At 35.9% G+C, this 21,394-nt stretch overlaps 1 protein-coding gene and 1 long non-coding RNA gene across 2 annotated transcripts; both read left to right on the top strand.

Annotated features, from left to right (window-relative positions):
- Positions 1–962: 962 nt before the first annotated feature.
- LOC107841636 (DUF21 domain-containing protein At4g14240) lies at positions 963–19,222 on the top strand. Its single transcript, XM_047407826.1, has 13 exons — positions 963–1,328; positions 8,152–8,228; positions 8,761–8,844; positions 8,934–9,047; positions 15,427–15,510; positions 15,627–15,698; positions 15,848–15,915; positions 17,601–17,688; positions 17,778–17,851; positions 17,930–18,275; positions 18,372–18,418; positions 18,500–18,581; positions 18,830–19,222. The coding sequence occupies exons 1-13, from the start codon at positions 1,094–1,096 to the stop codon at positions 18,938–18,940; spliced, it is 1,482 nt and encodes a 493-aa protein (XP_047263782.1). The 5' UTR covers positions 963–1,093; the 3' UTR covers positions 18,941–19,222.
- On the top strand, positions 1,339–7,142 carry LOC124896282. Its single transcript, XR_007052660.1, has 2 exons — positions 1,339–6,898; positions 7,038–7,142. It is a non-coding gene; the product is annotated as an uncharacterized LOC124896282 (long non-coding RNA).
- Positions 19,223–21,394: the final 2,172 nt, after the last annotated feature.

Here is a 21,394-nt window from a genome sequence, read left to right as displayed (position 1 = left end):
CCCTCAAAACCTATGATTTCATTTCACACATCTATCTATCTATATATATATATATATTAGTATTTTAATTATGAATTTTAATAAAAGTTAAATACTTAATAATTTTGACATAAATTTTATATTTACATTAAAAACTTATTAGTAATATATAATAATTTATCAAAAATTTAAATCTAAAATTCAAAATTCTTATTCTATCATTATCTCCAATTATCTGCTTTCATTGACCCACCTCACATAAAAATACCAACACCATTGTTGAATTATATATTTAAATTAAATAGTTTTTTAATCACTTGAAAATTGATATGGTATATATAAAATGAATTTTAATTTATTATATGAGTGATATATGTTTAAATGGAATGAAATAAACAATAAATCTTCTTTTACTTTATCAAACTTAAGTTGGAAGTTTTTATTTCAAACTAAATAAGATGTAGTAAGATTTTTTTAAAACACATACGGCATAATTATGGAAAGACACACAAAAAAATGAAAGCTAAATAAGATAAAAGTTTTATTTTTAAGAATAAATATTTAAAGCTTGAAAAGAAATTATATAAAAAAGAGTTAAATAAGATGGAGGTTATTTTTGTAATCACTTAATTTATTCTTAGAAATCATATCATGCATATTACTTTCAATACAATAAACTAAACACTCAATAAAAAATAATTTCAGTATAATTTATCCCATTATAACTAATCCCATCATAACTTGTTTCCAAATCAAACTTCCCCTTAGTTGATTGACTATTTAAAAAAAGGAGAAGAAAAAAGTAACAAGGCATCCATCGTATAGGCCCATACACGATGACCCAATAAAACAGGCCAACCCAGATCCAAGAAACGGACCCACCCGTTTACTTTTCTATTTCCTCATTCACTCCTCCACCTCTTGCCACGTGTCAATGACCAGATTTCCAAATACAATACTTTAATAAATAATAAAAATATATCAAAAAAAACATTGCAACAATCAATTAAAATAGAAAAATAAAATAACAAAAAAAAAATAAAAAAAATATCCAGGAGTCACATAACCATTGTGTCATCACAGTGTTCCGGTGTCTGGGATTTTGTCAAGAATAATGCAGGTGTTGAATGCAGTGGAAATAGCCAGAATGGCTATGAGAGAACCAAATTCATTAGGTGCAGAAATAGCATTTGGGACAGTAACATGGTTTGTGTACGCAGGGATCTCATGTTTTTTGGTACTTTTTGCTGGAATTATGTCTGGTTTAACATTGGGTCTCATGTCTTTGGGTCTTGTTGAGCTTGAAATCCTTCAACGTAGTGGTACCCCTCTTGAGAAAAAACAAGCAGGTTTCTTTCTTCATTTCTTCATAATACTTGTTAAAGAAATAAATAAAGATTTTTTTTTTTGATGAAGTTCTTGTTATCTTTTGTTGAAAATTGCTTTTAATTATTGCACTAGTTTTTAGGAAAATAAGATTTCTAGTTTAGGATGAATTTAAATTTTAAATTTCTGTTGGGTGTGTTTAGTTATTGAGAGTTTTTAGCCTTTTTTGAATTTCAAATTATGCGGATTATGTGCTTTATGTTGGCTATTTAAAGTCCACCAATGCTTTAATAAAAATAATTGAAAGCTATTGAAAGTTATTTCAATCTAGTGAGAATCATTTTAACCCTTTTTGTTGCCATCTATTTTTTTTTTTTCTTTTTTAAAAACCAACATCTTTATTAGTGTGTCTATATTTGTTTAATTATTCTGTTTGTCTTTGAAATGGGTTTGAATAGAGTGTACTGAATATCGAATTGAGGCGTATTTGATTGATTGATTGATCGATAAGAATGCATCTATGGTAGGGGAAATTGGTGTTTGAAGTAATTTTGAACATTGTGTAATGGATATAGAGATTCATATTGTAGGCCGCAATTAGTTTGGGGTTGAAGCATGGAAAACAATAATTATTGATTGATCACTACATACCTATGTTAGGAAAGTTTGGTTTTGTACTAGAAATTTTGATGCTTTTTTACTTTTCAAGTTTGGTATGTTAAAGTGATTTTGGAGCTTAGTCCTTTATTGGTTGAGATGTTGAGTTGTGTTGCGGATTAATCGACTAATTGCCAGCTGGCCAGTTAGTTACTTCATTAGTTGGAGTTAGTTAGAGTTAGTTAGGTGTAGTTATAGTTAAGAGTACATGTATATATTACAACTATGGGTAGAGTTGGTTGTTCTCAAGTTTCATTCAATAAAACAGTTTCCTTCTTTTCGTTTCTTTTTTGCTCTCAGCGATAGTTCCTTTCATTTTTCGTTTCTGTTTTGCTCTCACCGATAGTTCCTTTCATGGAACTTTACATGGTCTCAGAGCCACCATATCAGTAAAATCTAAGGATTCCTTGTTCCGATTAAGCAGGAAATTGAGAGATTCTTCATTCCTATTAACCCAATTTTACATTTTTTCGCGTTTTTTGAAAGTTCTACTATGGCTAATGTACGATTTGACCATAATCATCCGTTGTTTCTGGGAGCTTCGGATACACCTGGTCTGTACGAGTTGGTATTGAGCTTACTGGGATGGGGAATTAAACACTTTGGGGCAGACCAATGCGACTTGCACTTTTGACAAAGAACAAAATTGGCCTCAGCAGTGTTGCAAAAGGCGCTCGCCACGTCGCCAATGGAAAATGGTGAGGCAAGGCGAGGCATAGTCGCCTCTTGTCATCGTAGCGAGGTGAAATCCAAAAGGCGACATGGCGAGGCGACGTGGTGAGGCAACGATGGCGTCGCCTTTTTTACTTCTTTTTAAAAAAATTAGGGTTTTAGGGTTAAAAGTTAATTTTAGGGCTTATTTTCATATTTTGACTATACCAACTTACTCATTGGCGACTGCTACCTACTCACAACTTACAAGTTTGACTTCAACTCCGGCGATGTTACTCCAGCGACTTCCCCTATTCCGGTAAGTCTTGATTTCTACTTTTTTCTTTTTTCTTCTTTTTCTTCTTAATCAGACAGCTGAACATTGGCATGCTGTTTTTATTCTTCCACTTTTTCTCTTCTTCTGCTATTCTGTGATAGTGATACAGTGTTACAACACACTGTCACTAACTCACTGTAACAGACTAACAGTAAGCTGTAAACACTGCATAAATGTATTATGTAAATATGTTTTGTAATAACTTATATAACATAGTATGACAAGGGAAAAACGACAAGTTCAAGTCAGACTCGGGCCTTAGTTGATGAAGAATCCAAAGAGGAAGAAGATGAGGGGCAATATAATGAAATGCATGTTAGAATTGAAGATTATGCAAATCTTGAAGAAGAATAAACTTTAAAGTTTTAGTATTGCTTGTTTTATGAATATTGGATTATTGAGTCATTCAAGTTCTAGACTTTTAGTATCTATCTACCACTATTTATTTTTAATTCTTGACTTGAAATATTTTCTAATATATTAGTGCTATTGAAATTTTGATCATTTATATATTATTTTAATTTTTTGTATTAATTGTCGCCACACATTCAAAAGGCGATCGCCTCGCCGCTCGCCTCACCTTGTGGCGAGATGGGGCCTTGTCGCCTCTTGTGGCCTTTCGCTGTCCACAACAGTAGGCCTCATTGATGGATCCATCACTCGTGACAAATTTGGGGCTGATTTGGTGAATCAATGGGAACGATGCAATGCGATGGTGATTTCTTGGATAATGAGCAATGTAAGTAAGGATTTGCTTTTTGGAATTTGTTCAAATCTAGTGCTAGCTCAGTTTGGGAGTATCTTCGAGAACAGTTTAATAAGGTGAATTTGTCTCAAATTTATTATCTTCACAAAGAGATTGTGACATTAGTTTAGGGTACCTTGCCAGTCTCTGTTTATTACTCTAGGTTGAAGGACCTTTGGGACGAGTATGAGTCGATTGTGCCTCCACCGTCAGTTTCTAATGGGACTCAATGGTGGATATAACAATGCCCATGGTCAGATTTTGATGAAATCTACTCCTCCTACTGCAAATCAAGCCTATGCTGTGATTATTGAGGATGAAAATCAAAAGTCATCCTTAGTCAATTCTTCAACTGGACATTTTCAATCCAGTGGTGGCATGGATCCTACAACATTGTTCACAGCTAGAGGAGGAATGCAGAATAGACGAGCATAGATATTTATTGTGATTACTGCCACATGAAGGGTCACACTTGGGATCAATGCTACAAATTGAAATTTGTGATCATTGCAAGTCTCGTAGTCATGTGAAAGGGAACTGCTATCAGCTGATTGGCTATCCCGCCGCCTTTAAAGGTAGAACGAAAGCAAATATAGTGACTGGAACTAATTACTCAATTGGTTTTCATCAAGGCAACAATTTATCTCATGAGCCTGATCAGATAAGTTGAGGTGTACATGAAAATCACGGTAATGGTACTTTTAGGTTTTTTACTCATGAACAATTAACCCAGATTGAGGATCTTCTTCGACACTCCAAGCTTGGTGAAGCAAATGCCAGTATGGCTAGAACCAATATAAATCTTGCAGGTAATGTCCCTTACATTGGTAAGGATAAATATGCTTGGATTGTTGACACTGGAGCAACTAATCGCATGATTAGTGATGCACAATTGTTGTTGCCTGATGCTTAAATAGGGAATATTGGTTTAGTATAATTGCCCACTAGAGAAATAGCACAAGTATCTTCTATTGGAAATTGCACATTTAAAGGTGGTGAACACCTTACTAATGTACTCTATGTCCCAGGTTTTAAATTCAATCTCTTATCTGTTTCCAAGATAACTAGAGAGATGAATTGTTGTGTTTCTTTCTTCCATGACTTCTGTGTTTTCCAGGATCTCACTGGGAAAGTGAGGGCGATTGGTAATGAAAATGAAGGGTTAGACACACTGCAAAGGAAGAGACCACATTATGATGAAGTTCAAAGAAAATCTTTGGTCGTACATGGAGCAGCAGATGGAACAATTTGGCACCAGAGATTAGGTCATGTTCCTATGAAGGTCATTCGAAGGATTACATGTTTCAAGAATAATTCTGATTTTCACTTAGATTCTTGTGATGTATGCCCACTTGCTAGACAAACTAGAGTGCGTTTTCCTATTAGCAATACTAAGTCCACTACTATTATGTTTGAATTGTTGCATATGGATGTTTGGGGGCCTTATAAAACTGAAACATATGATAGTATGAAATTTTATCTCAGCATTGTTGATGATTATACCAAGTGGACTTGGGTGTTTCTTATGAGATTGAAATTTGATGTCATTTTTTTCTTAGAAACTTTGTTGCTAGGTGTCTACTCAATTTGATTGCAAAAGTAAGGTAATGAGAACTGACAATGGGTCAAAGTTTGTCAATAAAAGTTGTAGTGAGTTGTTTCAGTCCCATGGGATCATTCATCAGTGTTCATGCCCTTACACTTCACAACAAAATGGTGTTCTGGAGAGAAGACATAGACATATTATGGAAACTACCAAGGCAATAAAATTTCAAGGATTTCTTCCTTCAAAGTCTTGTGGAGACTGTGTTGAGGCTGTTGTGTATATCATCAATAAAATTCCCTATAGTATGCTGGGTAACAAGTCACCTTTTGCAATGCTATATAATCATGAAACTAATCTACAACATCTCAGAGTGATAGGATGTGAATGCTATGCAACCAACTTATCCAAGCATGATAAGTTTAGTGCCAGGGCTGTTAAGTCAGTTCGTCTTGGTATAGTTCTCATCACAAACGATACAAGCTGTTTGATTTAAACACTCACAACATATTTGTGAGCAGAGATATCAGGTTTAATGAACTTGTTTTTTCATTGCAGTCATGTGATAATACATCTGAGGATGGTATATTTCATCCCATTGCTTCTGCTCCTCTAGAGGATGGTATTTTTCCTTCAGATAATGATGTAGTTCTGGAATCTGCAACACATGTGGTTCCTTAAATTGAGTTACAAAACACAGCTGCAGCACCAGTAGATGTGGTTGAGCTTGATGCTCCTATTCCTACCAGTAGATCAGGCTGGACTGTATGGCCTCCAATTTGGCTTAAAGACTGTCAAGCCAGTGAAGCCTAGAAGTTCTCACCATTGCAAATATCCTATTTTTGATGTGATTTCTTATGCAGGCTTATCCTCATTATATCAAAGTTTTGTCTCCAAATTTTCTTTGGAAACTGAGTCTAAATCTTATGATGAAACTGTGGTTGATAGTAGATGAGTGACTGCAATACAGGCATAGATTATAGCTTTGCAAAATAATAAGACTTGGGAACTTGTCACTTTGCCCAAGGGGAAGAAAGCAATTGGATGCAGATGGATTTACAAGATCAAATACAAGGCAGATGGGACAATTGATAAGTTCAAGACAAGACTTGTTGCTAAAGGTTACAATCAAAACGAGGGATTGGATTTTCAAGAGACTTTTTCACCAGTTGTGAAAATGGTTACAGTGAGAACTGTAATCTCTATGGTTGCAGCTCAAGGATGGGAAATACACCAAATGGATGTTAATAATGTTTTCTTACAAGGTGATCTGAATGAGGAAGTGTATATAACTGTCCCACAAGGTTTTAATACAAATGGAGATCCACAAAAGGTCTGCAGGTTGTTTAAGTCCCTATGGACTTAAACAAGCCTCTAGACAGTGGAACATCAAGTTCACTTCTGCCTTAATAATCATAGCAGGATTTTCTCAAAGTCATTATGATTATTCCTTATTTACAAAGAAGGTGGCAGGGAAGATAGTGGTGGTACTTGTCTATGATGATGATTTGCTGGTTACAAGTGATGATATTCAATTAATTATGGAAACAAAGCAAGTGTTGCAGACTAATTTCATGATCAAGGATCTTGGAGATTTGAGGTTTTTTCTTGGCATTGAGTTTGCTCGCAATTCAACAAGAATAGTGATGCACCAAAGGAGGTATGTTTTAGAATTAATTTCTGATCTTGGACTGGCGGGAGCTAAACCAGTTCACTCAGCCATGGAAATCAATGTTAAGTTCACTACAGTTGATTTTGATGAACATACTGGGAATACATCTACCGATCTACCTTTACAGGACCCTAGCAATTATCAAAGACTCATCGGAAGACTTCTCTAACAGTAAGGCCAAACATCTGTTTTCCTGTTCAGTGTCTAAGTCAATTTATGCATCGTCCAAAAACATCCCACATGGAGGCTGCAATAAGGGCGGTCAGATATCTCAAGCATTGTCCATGACTAGGTATTTTTATGCCATCCAACCTCTCACAACAATTAATAGTGTATTGTGATGCAGATTGGGCTAGTTGTCCCAACACTAGGAGATCAGTCGCATGTTATCTAGTTAAAGTAGGAGGTTCCTTGATTTCTCGGAAGTCAAAGAAGCAAGTTACTATATCAAGGAGCTCTACTGAAGCAGAGTACAAAAACTTAGCCTCTGCACTAGCTGAGATTGTATGGTTATTTGGTCTGTTTGAAGAACTGAATCTAGATGTGCAGCTTCCTGTTCCTCTTTACTTTGATAGCAAGGCAACTATGCAAATTGCAGCTAATCCTGTGTTTTATGAGTGCACTAAACACATTGATAGAGATTGTCATTTTATCGGGGAAAATCTTCAACAAGGGTAATCAACACTTGTTACTTAGCCTCTTTTGAACAATTGGCAGATTTATTGACTAAGAGTTTGAGCAGTCTACAGCATTCTCATCTTTTGTCCAAGCTTGGCATGATCAACATCTTCAGTGTGCCCAGCTTGAGGAGGGGTGTTGAGGATTAATCGACGAATTTCCAGCTGGCCAGTTAGTTACTTCATTAGTTGGAGCGAGTTAGAGTTATTTAGGTGTAGTTACAGCTAAGAGTACATGTATATATACTATGAGTAGAGTTGGTTGTTCTCAAGTTTCATTTAATAAAACAGTTTCCTTCTTTTCTTCTCAGTATTGCTCTCTCTGATAGTTCCTTTCATGGAACTTTACAAGTTGAAATGAATCAGACATTTCCAGAATAAAGTATCATTCCAAATCTCACTTTAAATTAGGACTGATTAAATGATATATAGCTATGTATCCATGTGGCAAAGTGTAAATACAGGAAAACCTTTAACTATTTCTGTTATCTGCTGGTTGCTTCCCTTTTTGAGGGAAGTTCATTCATGGATATTTCTCATTTTCACTGATTGCTATCTTTGCAGCTACAATATTTCCTGTTGTTCAGAAGCAGCACCAGCTTCTTGTGACCCTACTTCTATGTAATGCTGCTTCGATGGAGGTAATAACCCTGATATCTTGCTTTTTGATTCAGTCTAGGATGCCTGCAGTTAGGTTTACAAACTGTTACACGAAACAGGAAGAGGAGGTTGGGTTGGGAAAAGGTGAGTAGAGGGGGTGAGCAGGAGAAAATGCAATAACTTATAAACATTTTATTTATTAAATTGGAACAATTGTCGTTCATAAAAAAATGATAAAGTTTTAGGCACTGATGTATTTTTTGAATGCGGTGATGTGCAAGCAAAGAGATATGATGATAGACTAGAAACTAACGAGATGCACTTTCATAGCCCAGCTAAAGTAAAGCGGGTGGGAAATATCTAAAGGAGACACAGTTGTTGAATCAAACTAATGAATCAAATGAGAGAATAGGGATACTTGTTCAAGAAAAAATGATTGATGAAAGTAGATCAAATGTGGAGAAAATAAATGTCTTTGTGTAATTTATTTACTGGTAGAAGCATGCATTTTTTAATGAATTGAGGTGATAAGGATCTTTACTTATTTATTCTTTTTCATTCTTTCAATTTCAGGCACTACCTATATACCTGGACAAAATTTTCAACCAATATGTGGCCATTATACTATCAGTAACTTTTGTTTTGGCATTTGGAGAGGTAATATCTACTGCTTGGCCTCAACTAGTATCTTAATATTTAAGAGCTATATGTGATGCCGTGATGCTCCTGCCATTCTTTGGTTTCAGGTTATTCCTCAAGCCATATGCACCAGATATGGACTTGCCGTAGGTGCAAGCCTTGTGTGGCTTGTTCGTATTCTGATGGTTCTATGCTACCCAATTGCTTACCCCATAGGCAAGGTAACCACTACAGTCTTTGAGCAATTGCTTCAAAGATATAGCTGGATAAGTAAGACTTTTTCCTTGAGATCATCGGAATTATCCAAAGAGAAGTGGCAAAACGGTTTAGCCTAAACGAATGTGTTGACTTAAATTAATATCACTAGAAGAATGTATCTGAAATATTTAAAGCCATTTTTCTAGTCACATGGCTATTGTTGGTTTGATACAAAGCTAAATGGATAAAAGAGGGTTTATCAGGTTTAAATGATTTTGAGAATGACATTAGTAATGTACTGTATGTCCAAGAAGTTGCTATAGGTTAATACAGATGTTCCAAGGCTACAGTAACCAAGAATAGATCTTGGTTTGACGGCATATGTTTATATAATCCTGACGTTGTTGTATGTGATTCAGGGTTCTTTCTTGTAGAAATCAGTTGACCATTGTAAAGATATGACATCTGGGCCTAACTCAACCACAAAAGTTAGCTCATGAGGGGAGGATTGCCCAAGTCCATAGAGGATTGCCCAAGTCCATATAATCAAACCATCAGTCCATTCCCCAACTAATGTGGGACTTTTACCCACTCTAACCCTCCTCCCCCCTCCCCCAAGGCCCAACTGGTGCGTTGATGGGATCCCAAACGGCGATGGACCTGACTCAGATGCCATGTAAAGATATGGCACTTGGGTCTAACTCAACCCCAAAAGCTAGTTCATGAGAGGAGGATTGCCCAAAGTCCATATAAGCAAACCGCCAGTCCATTCTCCAACCAATGTGGGACTTTTACCCACTCTAACAACCATTAAGGCTAGATCTTGTGGAACTTATTCTGTTGATTGTACTGATGTAGTTTTCGTATTCCTGTGGAGTTAAATTTGACTCAATTTATGTTTAAACTGAATGTGTTACTAATGGAGTGAAATGGATAATGAGGATTCTTCTAGTTGTCCATCTAGCTTGAGATTGACGCATAGTTGTTGTTGTTAATGCTAATGTTTATATGGTTCTTTCTTGTAGAATTTAGTTTATCATAAAGACGAGATCTCAAAGAAACATTGTGTTGATGGTATGATGTTTTTTTCCTATTCAAGTGGAGTTTATTTGACTCAATTTATGGTATGTTCCATCCAGAATATGGTACAAATAGAGCGAAATGGATAATCAGGATTCATATAGCTGACCCTATTAGCTTACTATTGACGAGTAGTTGTTGTTGTTGTCTATGTTGCGCGGACTCTTGAGAATCCTTGCCTCATCCATGTCGACACAACATGGGTGTTAGTGTGGGTGTAGGTGTGGGATCCATACAGGATTTGATCGACTTACCTTGGGTACTTTGACCACATTATGTGACCGAGAGAAGTATAGATTAATTTTTTAGTTTTAGTTCAATAACTTTAACTCCCACTTTGTGGGAATACACTGGGTATGTTGTTGTTATTGTTCAATAACTTTAACTAGTCAAAATGTATACTCTATATGTCGTAATATACATTTATTGGACATACTCCAACACCCGTATCTGCACTTGGATTCATAGTCTGAATCCTAAATTTATGTGGTGAAGAATCCGACCACTAGATCTGCACCTGTGTTGGATACCCGCACCCAAGTCTGAGCAGCATAGATTGTTGTTATTGTTGCTGTTGTTGTTAATGTTATATTTCAATATGAGTGTCCTTCATAAAGGTTTATCTTTTTCATTTTATTTACTCAGATGTCTAATACTATATGATCTTAAACAAATATTTTGACTAATTAAATAGAAATAATAAATGACACATTTTGAACATATTTCTTAAAGCATATTACTTGCTGCCAAAAGTGCACACGTGATATACTTCTTGATTACAGTAATTGAGACCTTAACAATACTTCTGATAGCTTTGTCTTCCACTGCCTTGGTGCTTGCTTTAGTCCATATTGGGATTTGAGTAGTCTGCATACTGCAGTCTTCCCCTGACTAGCAAATCCCTGAGGTAGGTCCATGTAAACTTCATCATTGAGATCACCATTCAAGAATGCATTATAGACATTCATTTGGTGTATAAACCATTGCTTTCTAGCTGCAGTAACAAGTATAGTCCTTAATGTTTTCTTCTTCACAACAGGTGAAAATGTTTCTTTGTAATCAATTCCTTCTCTTTGTCCATACCCTTTTGCTACAAGCCTAGCCTTAAACCTTTCAACATCACCTGAAGCCTTATACTTCACTTTGTAGATCCATCTGCAACCAATAGCTTTCTTCCCTTTAGGTAAAGGAACAATCTCCCAAGTTTTCTTGGAGTTTAGTACATCTATCTTATTTTTCATTGCTTCCACCCATGTAGGATCTTTACAGGCCTCATTGTAACTTGTAGGCTCAGTGACACAAGAGGTTTTCAGCACATAGTCCTTATATGTAGAGGAGAGTTTATCATATGACACATGATTAGCAAGAGCATGAGGTACCTTCTTTGCTGTCTTAAAAACAAAATCATTCATCCAAACTGGTGTCTTTCTGCCTCTGGTTGACTTCCTTTAGTCCTGAAAACCAACAGTTGTAGGTGCAGGAGCAGGAACCACCTGTCCTCGCTGCTCATGTTGACTAGCTGGATTAGGGACCCCTTGACCTTTAGTTGCTCTTCTTTGATATACTTGAGTTACAAGTTCTGACTGTGATGGAACAGAAGGACCTCTAGTTGACCTTCTTTGATATACCTTAGTTATGGGCTGTGCAAGACTAGGATCCTACTGTAGCTGTTCTTGCTGGCTCACTTGACAGGGAGCCCCTTGAGGTGCCATGGTTACTGGGATCTGTAGGCATGTCTCTTCACCACCTAGTATTTAATCTTGATCTTCCACAAGAAAGATATGGAATAGTGATTGATTTTGATGTTTGAGAAGTTTGAATGAAAATACATCTCTGAAAGACACATCTCTGAAAGACACATCTCTAGTCACAGAATATATTTCATATACCAAGTATCCCTTCTGAGTGCTAGAGTATCCCATTATGACACTTGTTCTTGCTCTAATCATGAGTTTATCATGCTCATTTAGCACCTTGACATAGCATAGACATTCCATTACCCTTAGATGATCACAGTTTGGCCTCTTACCATACAACTTCTCATAAGGAGTTAAGAGCTTAATGACTGAGCTAGGCAGTCTATTAATTGATATAAACTGCAGTTAGAACACAATAACCCTAGAACCTTATTGGAATTTCATCCTGAAACCTGACAGCTCTTGTTACCTCTAAGATGTGTCTATGTTTTCTCTTAGCAACACCATTTTGTTGAGAAAAATATGGACATGTTGTTTGATGGATTATACCATTGTCTTGAAGCAGCTTTGGCATAATGAGTTAACAAACTCAGTGCCATTATCAGTTCTGATCACCTTGACTGTCTTCTCAAACTGGTCTTGACATACATAAGAAACTGTTGTATTTGAAAGAAAACATCTAACTTAAGCTTAATCAGAAACACTTAAGTAAACCTTGAGAAATCATCAACAACTGTTAGAAAATATTTGTTGCGATTCATAGTTGGTACTTTGTAAGGTCCCCACAAATCCATGTGCACAAGATCAAAACAACAAGTACTTTGAATATTAGTTGACAGAATGGTAATCTAGTCTGTTTAACACTACGACAAATGCTACACTGCTTTATTCTATCTTCTATCACTTGTACTTCTTAACCTACAATCCTCTTTAACACTCCAGTTGAAGCATATCCCAACCTTTGGTGCCACAAATCCACTTCAGCTTGTGTCTTGTCCATAGTCACTTCAGTAGTTGCTTTAGTTACTGCTGCAACTTCATTCTTTGGCTGATCTTCAAGTAGATATAAGCCTTCATCAAGTTTCCCCATCCCCTTCACTTTTTCAGTATAAAGATCCTGGAAAACACAGAAATCTGGGAAGAAGTTCACTGAACAATGCCATTCCTTTGTCACTTGTGATACTGATAGAAGACTACATGAAAACCGTGGGATATGATAGACATTTGTTATGGTGTTTATATTTGATAGACAACTGGTTCCCACATGTGTGACCATGGTAGTATCACCATTTGGTAGGTACACTTTCTTTGGATTTTGTAATTCTATAGCTGTCTTGTTAAGTAACAACTCTGAATTACCAACCATATGATTAGTAGCACCTGTATCCATAATCCATTTCTGTGAACCAAAAGAAGCTAAACAAGCAGAAGTACCTGCACTTGTTACATTTGCAGACTCAGTAGATGTGTTAATAGTGTTGTTCTTGTTTATCAGTTGTAAGATTTTCTCATATTTTCCTTGGTGAATGCTGTATTTCCAATCTGACTTAGTTGAGCCAACTGATTATCTGCACTTATTGATTGTCCTGCATCTTTAGTATAACAACCCATTTGATCAACTGCATATTCATAAGACTCCAAGGCTACATTATAAGTTGTGTTAGATCCTTCATGCCTGAGCTTCTTTTTAGCCTTATAATCTTGAGGATAACCAACCAACTTCCAACAGTTTTCTTTGGTATGCCCCTTGAGTTTACGGAAATCACACTGCACTTGCACATTTCTTTTGTATTTGTGACCTTGGCTTCCACCTACTCCATTTCTCGCATACATGACTTGTTAAAGATTGTTGCCTATACTTGTAGGTTCATGCCCAGAATTCCTACCTGACTTGCAATAGATTTGTGGCTTTTATCACTTATTACCATTGCATAAGCTTGGTTAATAGTTGGGAGAGGGGTCATAAGTAAGATTTGGCTCCTTGCTTGTGTGTAGGACTCATTCAGACCCATAAGAAACTGGAACTTCAGTTTTTGCAGATGTAAGAGACACTCCTTTGATTTATCACAATTACATCCAGGTGCTGGCACAAGAGCTTCAAACTCTTCCCACAAATCTTTGAGTTTGGAGAAATACACAGATACTGAGGCTGTACCTTGAGACAATGTAGCAATCTCCTTGTGCAGATTGAATGTTCTGGCCCCATCCACCTTGTTAAACCTTTCAAATAGTTCATTCCAGACAACATTAGCCACAGATGCATACATAATTCCACCAAGCAACTCTTTAGAAACAGAGTTCATGATCCATGACAGAACAATTGCATTTACTCTCTTCCAGTGATTGCTTAGTTCAGTAGAGAACTTGTCTTTAGAGCATGTTCTATCCTCCATATCCAACTTGTTCCTCCCTAGTAAAGCTATACACATTGATCTAAACTAGATTGAGAAATTCTCAACTCCTGTTAACTGGAAGGAGATGATTCGTATGCCACTCACATCAGAGGGACTAAGAAAGAGAGGATGATTGTAATCCAATGTTCTTGGAGTAAATCCTGGAAGCCTCACCAGAATCTACAACAGCATTTTGATTCACCATTGTTGCAGATTAGCAGTTCTTGATTTTGCTGTGAAGCAACTAATACACCAGAATCGATCTTGCTCTACTAGTTTTCTAGTGAGTAGTGCTCTGATACCATGTCATTACAGTAATTGAGAATGAAGAACAAATTAGGAAGAAGAAGAAGAAGAAGCAAGAGATAAAGAAGAAGGAGAGATTATTAGAGAAGGAGTAATTTTGTTGTATTTCATCATCAAGCAATGTACATAGGCATCTATATTTATAGACTTGTGAATGTACTAACTAACTAACTAGCCATTAGTAGCCTTTGAGTAACTACCTATTAGACAGTTGTAACAGAATTTTGAACTAGTCTACTTTTGTCTCTTCTCTGTTCTGTTTCCTCTTCATATTTAACAATACTTCAACACTGCTCCACTCTTCTCTTCATACTTCAACACAGGACTTGTCCGAGGATGACATGTGCATTTCTTTTTGGCTAAATGCTGGCATATGTTTGGGATTTGGCTAGAGACATGACTTGTTACTTGATTATATTTGTGGCATGCTGTGAAATCAATGCGCAACAATGTATTGGAAGGGAAAAGAGATTTAGATAAAGGAGGCTTGAAACAAAAATGCCTACCGTATGATCTGATTTTTTCATAGTCAATCTAACATCCTATTTCAATGAATCCTTCTTCTTAAGCAAAGTCAAGCCAGTCTCATATGATTTTGATGGCATGTGAAGTACTAAAGTCTAAAGGTGAATTTATTCTTCAGTGTCTTTGCACTTTAAATCTAGCTAGTATTTTATCAATCCTCTTCTCTGTCCAGAGCTAGTTAGTAAGACTGATAACATTTGTCTATGACATTTTTACTTTGTCTTATAGTGGTCTTAATCAAGAAATGAAATCTAAATCTTTCTCTACCTAGAATATATAAAAACTTCTCTAAGTGTTGTTCTCCTGACTGCGGTGAAATTCTTAAGTGCTTCTAGATTAGGCTGCCAGTTCTTAGAAATGGTAGAACCTCTGACTTCGTTTATGCTGGCTGGTCTTTCCAGATCCTGGACTGCTTATTGGGACACAATGAAGTGCTATTCAGACGTGCTCAGCTGAAAGCCCTTGTTTCTATTCATGGCCAAGAGGTTTGAATTGTATCTTGATTTAATGGAGTAATTTGAATGTCTAGCTAGTTGTTACCAAGCTACAAGTTCCTTGGGCATTTCATAAACCATGATTCACTATTGAGAATTTTTGGCAGGCTGGCAAGGGTGGTGAACTTACACATGATGAAACAACAATAATTAGTGGAGCACTGGATTTGACTGAGAAGGTAGTGTATTTCTGACATATTCAATATGTCAGTATCTGAGCCTGTAGTTTCTTCAACCCTCTAGTCTCTACTTTCCCTCTCTCTTTTAGACAGGATGCTGTAATAATCATCTTCTCATTTGTTCTTTATTCTTCTTGTCTTATTGATAGACTGCTGAGGAGGCAATGACGCCCATTGAGTCAACATTTTCATTGGATGTCAATTCAAAGCTGGACTGGTGAGTGTTGGGCATTTAGTCTGCAATGCTCTTAACTTATCAAACTTAGTCTTCTGCTCTTCGAATCCTGTGAAGTGTCATATCAGATAATGGGTTTCCAAGGAATGATATTTCCAAGTGTCATCTGCTTCTGTGTTGTACTATGTGTTTGTGTGATATCTCGTAACTTGAGCCGGGGGTCTTTCGGAAACAGCCTTTCTACTTCATCAGAGGTAGAGGTATGGACTGCGTACATCTTACCCCCCCCAGACCCCACTAAGTGGGAATACACTGGGTTTGTTGTTGTTGTTGTTGTTGATATTTCTCTGTCAGATGTATGCCCTACAGTTTTCGTTTAATTTTTTGTCGTCACAATAATGAGTAGGTTTGCTTCTCATGATCAGCTGATTGTGGCTTACTTTATGAAAATCAAGCAACCAATAAGTAAGTTTTCCTGTGCTACACTCAAACACTTGTGCTGATAGTTAGCTTCTGAATATAGTGTTTGTTCTGTTATCAGTTTAAACAATTGAGAGTTAGCACAATGCTTCCGTCAGTAATGCTTGGAACTCAAAATGGAATAGTTTATTGGTAGCATGTCATATATTTCCTTTTCTGATCAGGCAATCCATGTATGCTTTAATTTCACTGCTTAAGTTTACCAAATGTATGTTCAATGCTTACATGAAAGTGATTTTTGGGTTAATATGCCATTACCTTACATATCAAGGCTTATTCTCTTCTACATCTTTTCTCTTATTTTTGTTTTCCTTTAGTTGGGGGATGAAATGGAAGTTTAATTAGAGGCTTAAGAGGAGCCCTTTCTAATTGAACCCTAGGTGTTGACTTGAAATTATAGGCATTTTGTCTATTCTTATTATTTTCCTTGCTTAATCGTTAAGTTTTGTCAATAATCGTTTTTACGCCTGGGCTTCTTTTTCTTCCAAAAAAGTGAGGTGTACTCTTTCCTGATGAGTTGTGTATGAGATACCTTCATAGCTGGATGCAGTAGTTATGTCCTCATGCAAATGGTTATACTTGCATTTGTTATTTGTAAGATTCCTGAAAGGAACGTGACTAAGGATCTATGTTGCTCGGATATGGGCGTGGGCACTCAACGGATGGGCGGATCTAGAAGTCAAATTCGTCATCACCTAAATCAAAGGACTAAGGAAAAAGGATAGGAGTATGTCTATGGGTATTGAGTTACAACCAGTAAATGTATGTTACGACATGTACAAGTACATATTTCGAGAATTAATTGAAGTTATTAGATTAAAGCTAATATAGTTAAATTCTTTGCAAGCACTTTAATATTTTATTGATAAGTTATCTCGTATAATAGCTGAGTGTTCTAGGACACATAAACCTATGGCGTAAATCCAAAATTGCACCAAATACACAATCAGCCTATAGGTTTGGCCCTAGTACAGTAAAAGGACCCAAGTTAGGTTGACCAAATTCAGTGCGGATCCCACATGACACGGGTGCGGTATGGATTTTGAAGGATCTGAGCAACATAGCTATGGATGCATTGTTGTTGAAGAGTTAGTCATATATTCACTTTTACTTTTTCAATACTTGTAAGAATATAGAGAAGAATATAGAGTGAATGCATCTAGCCATATGAGGAACACAATATTAGATATGTTTATTGAATTAAATTCTAACAAGTTATTAAACCACGTTCTTTTTCCCCTTCATAGGGAGGCAATGGGAAAAGTTCTTGCTAGGGGTCATAGCAGAGTTCCTGTGTACTCTGGCAATCCAAAGAATATTATTGGTCTTCTTCTGGTGAGTTTTGCATAGCCTTCAAATCACATTTCGCTTGTAATCTTGCTACTCTTTGAAGTCATGATGGTTTGATATTTGAATAATGTTAGGTAAAAAGTCTTCTTACAGTGCGGCCAGAAACAGAGACACCAGTTAGTTCTGTTTCAATTCGAAGAATTCCACGGTATTAATGTCTAATTCCATTATATGTTTTACAATTGTGACTTTAAGCTCGAAATGTCGTTCTTCATACATCTTTCAGAGTTCCTGCTGATATGCCGTTGTATGACATACTAAATGAGTTCCAAAAGGGTAGCAGTCATATGGCTGCAGTAGTGAAGATTAAAGGAAAAAGCAAAAAAGCTCCCTTGGTTATTGAGGAAGAGAAATCTCAGGAAGTTGCAGTCACTGGTGGAAGTTCTCTGAAAACAAAGAATGATAAGTCAGATAGCGTTGTCGTTGATATTGAAAAACCTGCAGTACCAGCAACAGTAACCTCAACAGCATCCGCTGATGCAGTTACAAATGCTCAGTCATCAGATGATATTGAGGATGGTGAAGTAATAGGTATTATCACATTGGAAGATGTATTCGAAGAACTTTTACAGGTATCTAATGGCATCCTTTTGTTTTCCTACATCCTCTTCTCCATATCTGGTATAAAAGATGGTACTTACGTTATCTTAAAACTGGTCATGATGCAGGAGGAAATAGTAGACGAGACCGATGAGTATGTTGATGTACATAGAAGGTGGAACAGACTTCGAGAACTTAGTTATATATAAGCAGTGTTACATATATCAAGAGGATATTCTGACATTGAATTTAACAGGATACGTGTGGCTGCTGCAGCAGCTGCTTCAGTTGTGGCACGAGCTCCATCAATTCGTAGATTAACAGCCCAAAAGGCAGCTGTAAGTGTACATATATTTTATATGACGAAACTTTCTTGAAAGTCAATGTTCACCATGTGAGATTTCTAAAATACATAATTAAGGTTGCGAGAAACTGGATTCGCATTTTGACGTCAACTTATTGTAAATGATTACATGGAGCATGAGCTTTTAATGCATATATTTTTTGCTTGTATCTTTCTTTTACCTAATGTAGTTTAAGGTAAATGTTTTCCTGATAATAGCGGATTTTTCATTTGATGCTTCAGGGAGGCCAAAATAAGGAAGGACAGAGCCCCAAAAAGTCCAGTGAGGAACCTTCTACCCCAAGGAGATTACAAGGCAGTCTTAGAGAGCCTCTTCTTGACAACAAGAGATAACTAGTGTGCTGAAGCTTTACTGTTTTGTAAATCCAGAGAGGGTTTGCAAATGCTGTGGAAAAGGAAAAAAAGAATGCTTGTCCAATATGCTCATATAATTTTGTGAGGATATACTTATATATGTGAATACATTCCCACTATTGGTGAAATATCTCAGATTTATTAATTCTATGGGAATACTATGATTTCCCTGCTGCGTTGTAAAGACAAATTTATAGTAACCATGAATAAACCTCCTATTCTTGGCTAAGAAATGAGATAAAATTTGGCTCATTTTCATTATATTCTGCAGGTTATATTTTTAAAATTTCAGTGACTTTAAGAAGATATAACAAGTTAATTTGATGCAACATTATCAATTAATACACCTATAGAAATCATACATCTAATAGACAGTTTTTTCATTTTTTTCTTAGTGTTGAGTCGCTTAAACAATAGGGCTAAAGGAAGGTCTCTTGTGTACATAATAGTTGCTCCAAATTGAAAAGATAGGTAAATGCAAACAAGATAAAAATAATGGCAGACACAAAAGGGGCTGGAATTTCTGAATCTGTTCTCATGTTCTCCACCAAAAATGTAAAGAAGCTGAAACAAATTGAAATACTGTAATAAGTTGGAACATTGAGTTTGAACCAATGTTTAGTGGAATGGTTTGTAAAAACTTAGCTGCACCTAGTATTTGCACTAAATTACACTAGAATACCATGGTTATCTGACAACACAGCGTCCAGAATGCGTATTCACTTAACCACGGTTAAGGATAACATGCGTGTATATTCATTGAGTTCATGTAAACGCCGGATGTGAGCAAGTCTTTTCTGATTCAGAACGTGAGAGTTGTTTTAGTTTAACTTTGTTGGCTTACAGAGTTGTCTTTAACTTCAGTAAACACCTTTTGAACCTGCTTGAGAATTTCTAAATGTCGGTGGGGAAAGGGGAGGATTTCAGAATTTGAATTCACTACATAAACTTAAAGACTATTATTTGCTAAACTTTACAAAGACACTCGATTGTGCCAATAAACAAGAAGATGCCTTAATTACTAAAAAGCTTACCCAAAGATATAAAGTTTGCTATATTATAGTCTCTTCTTCATCAAAATGCTCAATCATTTTATCATTCCAAAGTAGAAGTGTCACTGAACATCTCCAAATGATATAAAGCCTTGTTCTTTGTTCTTGAATGTACTTACAACACTTTTGCCATGACCTAAACTTTAATTCTCTTGGCAATAGTAAGTCTCTTTTCACCATGATCCACTAAAAGCTTGTTAAAAATTTGGCTATTCAAGAAATGAACGGAGAAACTAATAAAGATTGTATTTGATATCCAAGATATATATTGGGAACTTAACACCAACAAAAATATAATACGAATTTTGTGGTAACAAATTGACAGATGTTGTTTGTTGATTGGTGAGTATGTGCCAGGCTGTAAAGGGCCCTACTAGTTTGGGTATAGAAGAATAAGCAGAGTGAGATCAGCTTGTCTCCCTGCCAGACTCCACAAAATAGTGACTCAACCAAATTTGTCTAATACTGTATTTCAATACTTAATTCTTGTACAAGAAGCCCTTATTTTGTCACATTTTTATAAGTATTTTTTCAACACCTTGTGAATATATTGAGATATGCTACTATTTAAATATTCTCGAGAAATATGATCTTTTTACTATGGAGAAGCGAATAATATATGGGAAGATAAGAATAAAATCGTCATCGTCGGTTTAAAATTCGAGAACTTTGATATCTCTTACAATATGAAAATGTTCTTAGGCATCTTTGTGCCCTAGTCCCTTTGCTTATTCCAAAAGGCATAGATGGATAGTTACCCGACGTATGAAAATAAAGGAATATGGATTCTTTTCAGATTGATTGATTCATTTTCCATTCTCTTTTTTAGACATATTCTCCTCCTTATATCCGAGTTAATTTCTTGGATAGTCACCCGACTTACGAAAATAATTTATCAAAATCACTTTTTTAAGACAACAAAGTCACCCAATTATTGTTATTTGATTCGAAAATAGAAAGCACTCATCTGACATGCCATGTTACCTATTTTTTACTATTTTTATTCGAATTTACTTCTCACTATTTTTTTAATTTAATTTTCATTGTTATTTGTCATTTTTGATAAATTAAGAAAAAACAAACAAATTTTCATGTTTTACCCTTAGCATTATTACTTAATCTCTAATCATTTTTCAATATCTATTATAAAATATTAATTAGTAGGGGCAATATTGTAAACTCTGCTTCATCTGAGGTAGTGGTATGAGCTGCGTACACTTTATGCTCTCCGGATCACATTTTGTGGAAATACACTTAGTATATTATAGTTATTGTTGTTGTATTATACCAATCGTTGTTTTCTTAATGATTAAAAATGAGCGGTAAAAGCGGAGGAAGTAAGATAAAAGACATTTAATCCATATCCCTTTTACCCATTTAA

The sequence above is a fragment of the Capsicum annuum genome, chromosome 1 (assembly GCF_002878395.1).
Source record: "Capsicum annuum cultivar UCD-10X-F1 chromosome 1, UCD10Xv1.1, whole genome shotgun sequence".
Lineage (NCBI taxonomy): Eukaryota > Viridiplantae > Streptophyta > Magnoliopsida > Solanales > Solanaceae > Capsicum > Capsicum annuum.
The sequence above is the reverse complement of the archived record's forward strand: the minus strand, read 5'-3'. Positions and strand labels throughout refer to the sequence as shown.

Excerpts from the sequence above, each read along its gene's own strand:
- LOC107841636 (XM_047407826.1), top strand. The coding sequence starts at position 1,094 with ATGCAGGTGTTGAATGCAGTGGAAATAGCCAGAATGGCTATGAGAGAA. Across the intron at positions 1,329-8,151 it reads TCTTGAGAAAAAACAAGCAG|CTACAATATTTCCTGTTGTT; the intron begins GTTTCTTTCTTC and ends CTATCTTTGCAG. Across the intron at positions 18,419-18,499 it reads TATGTTGATGTACATAGAAG|GATACGTGTGGCTGCTGCAG; the intron begins GTGGAACAGACT and ends TGAATTTAACAG.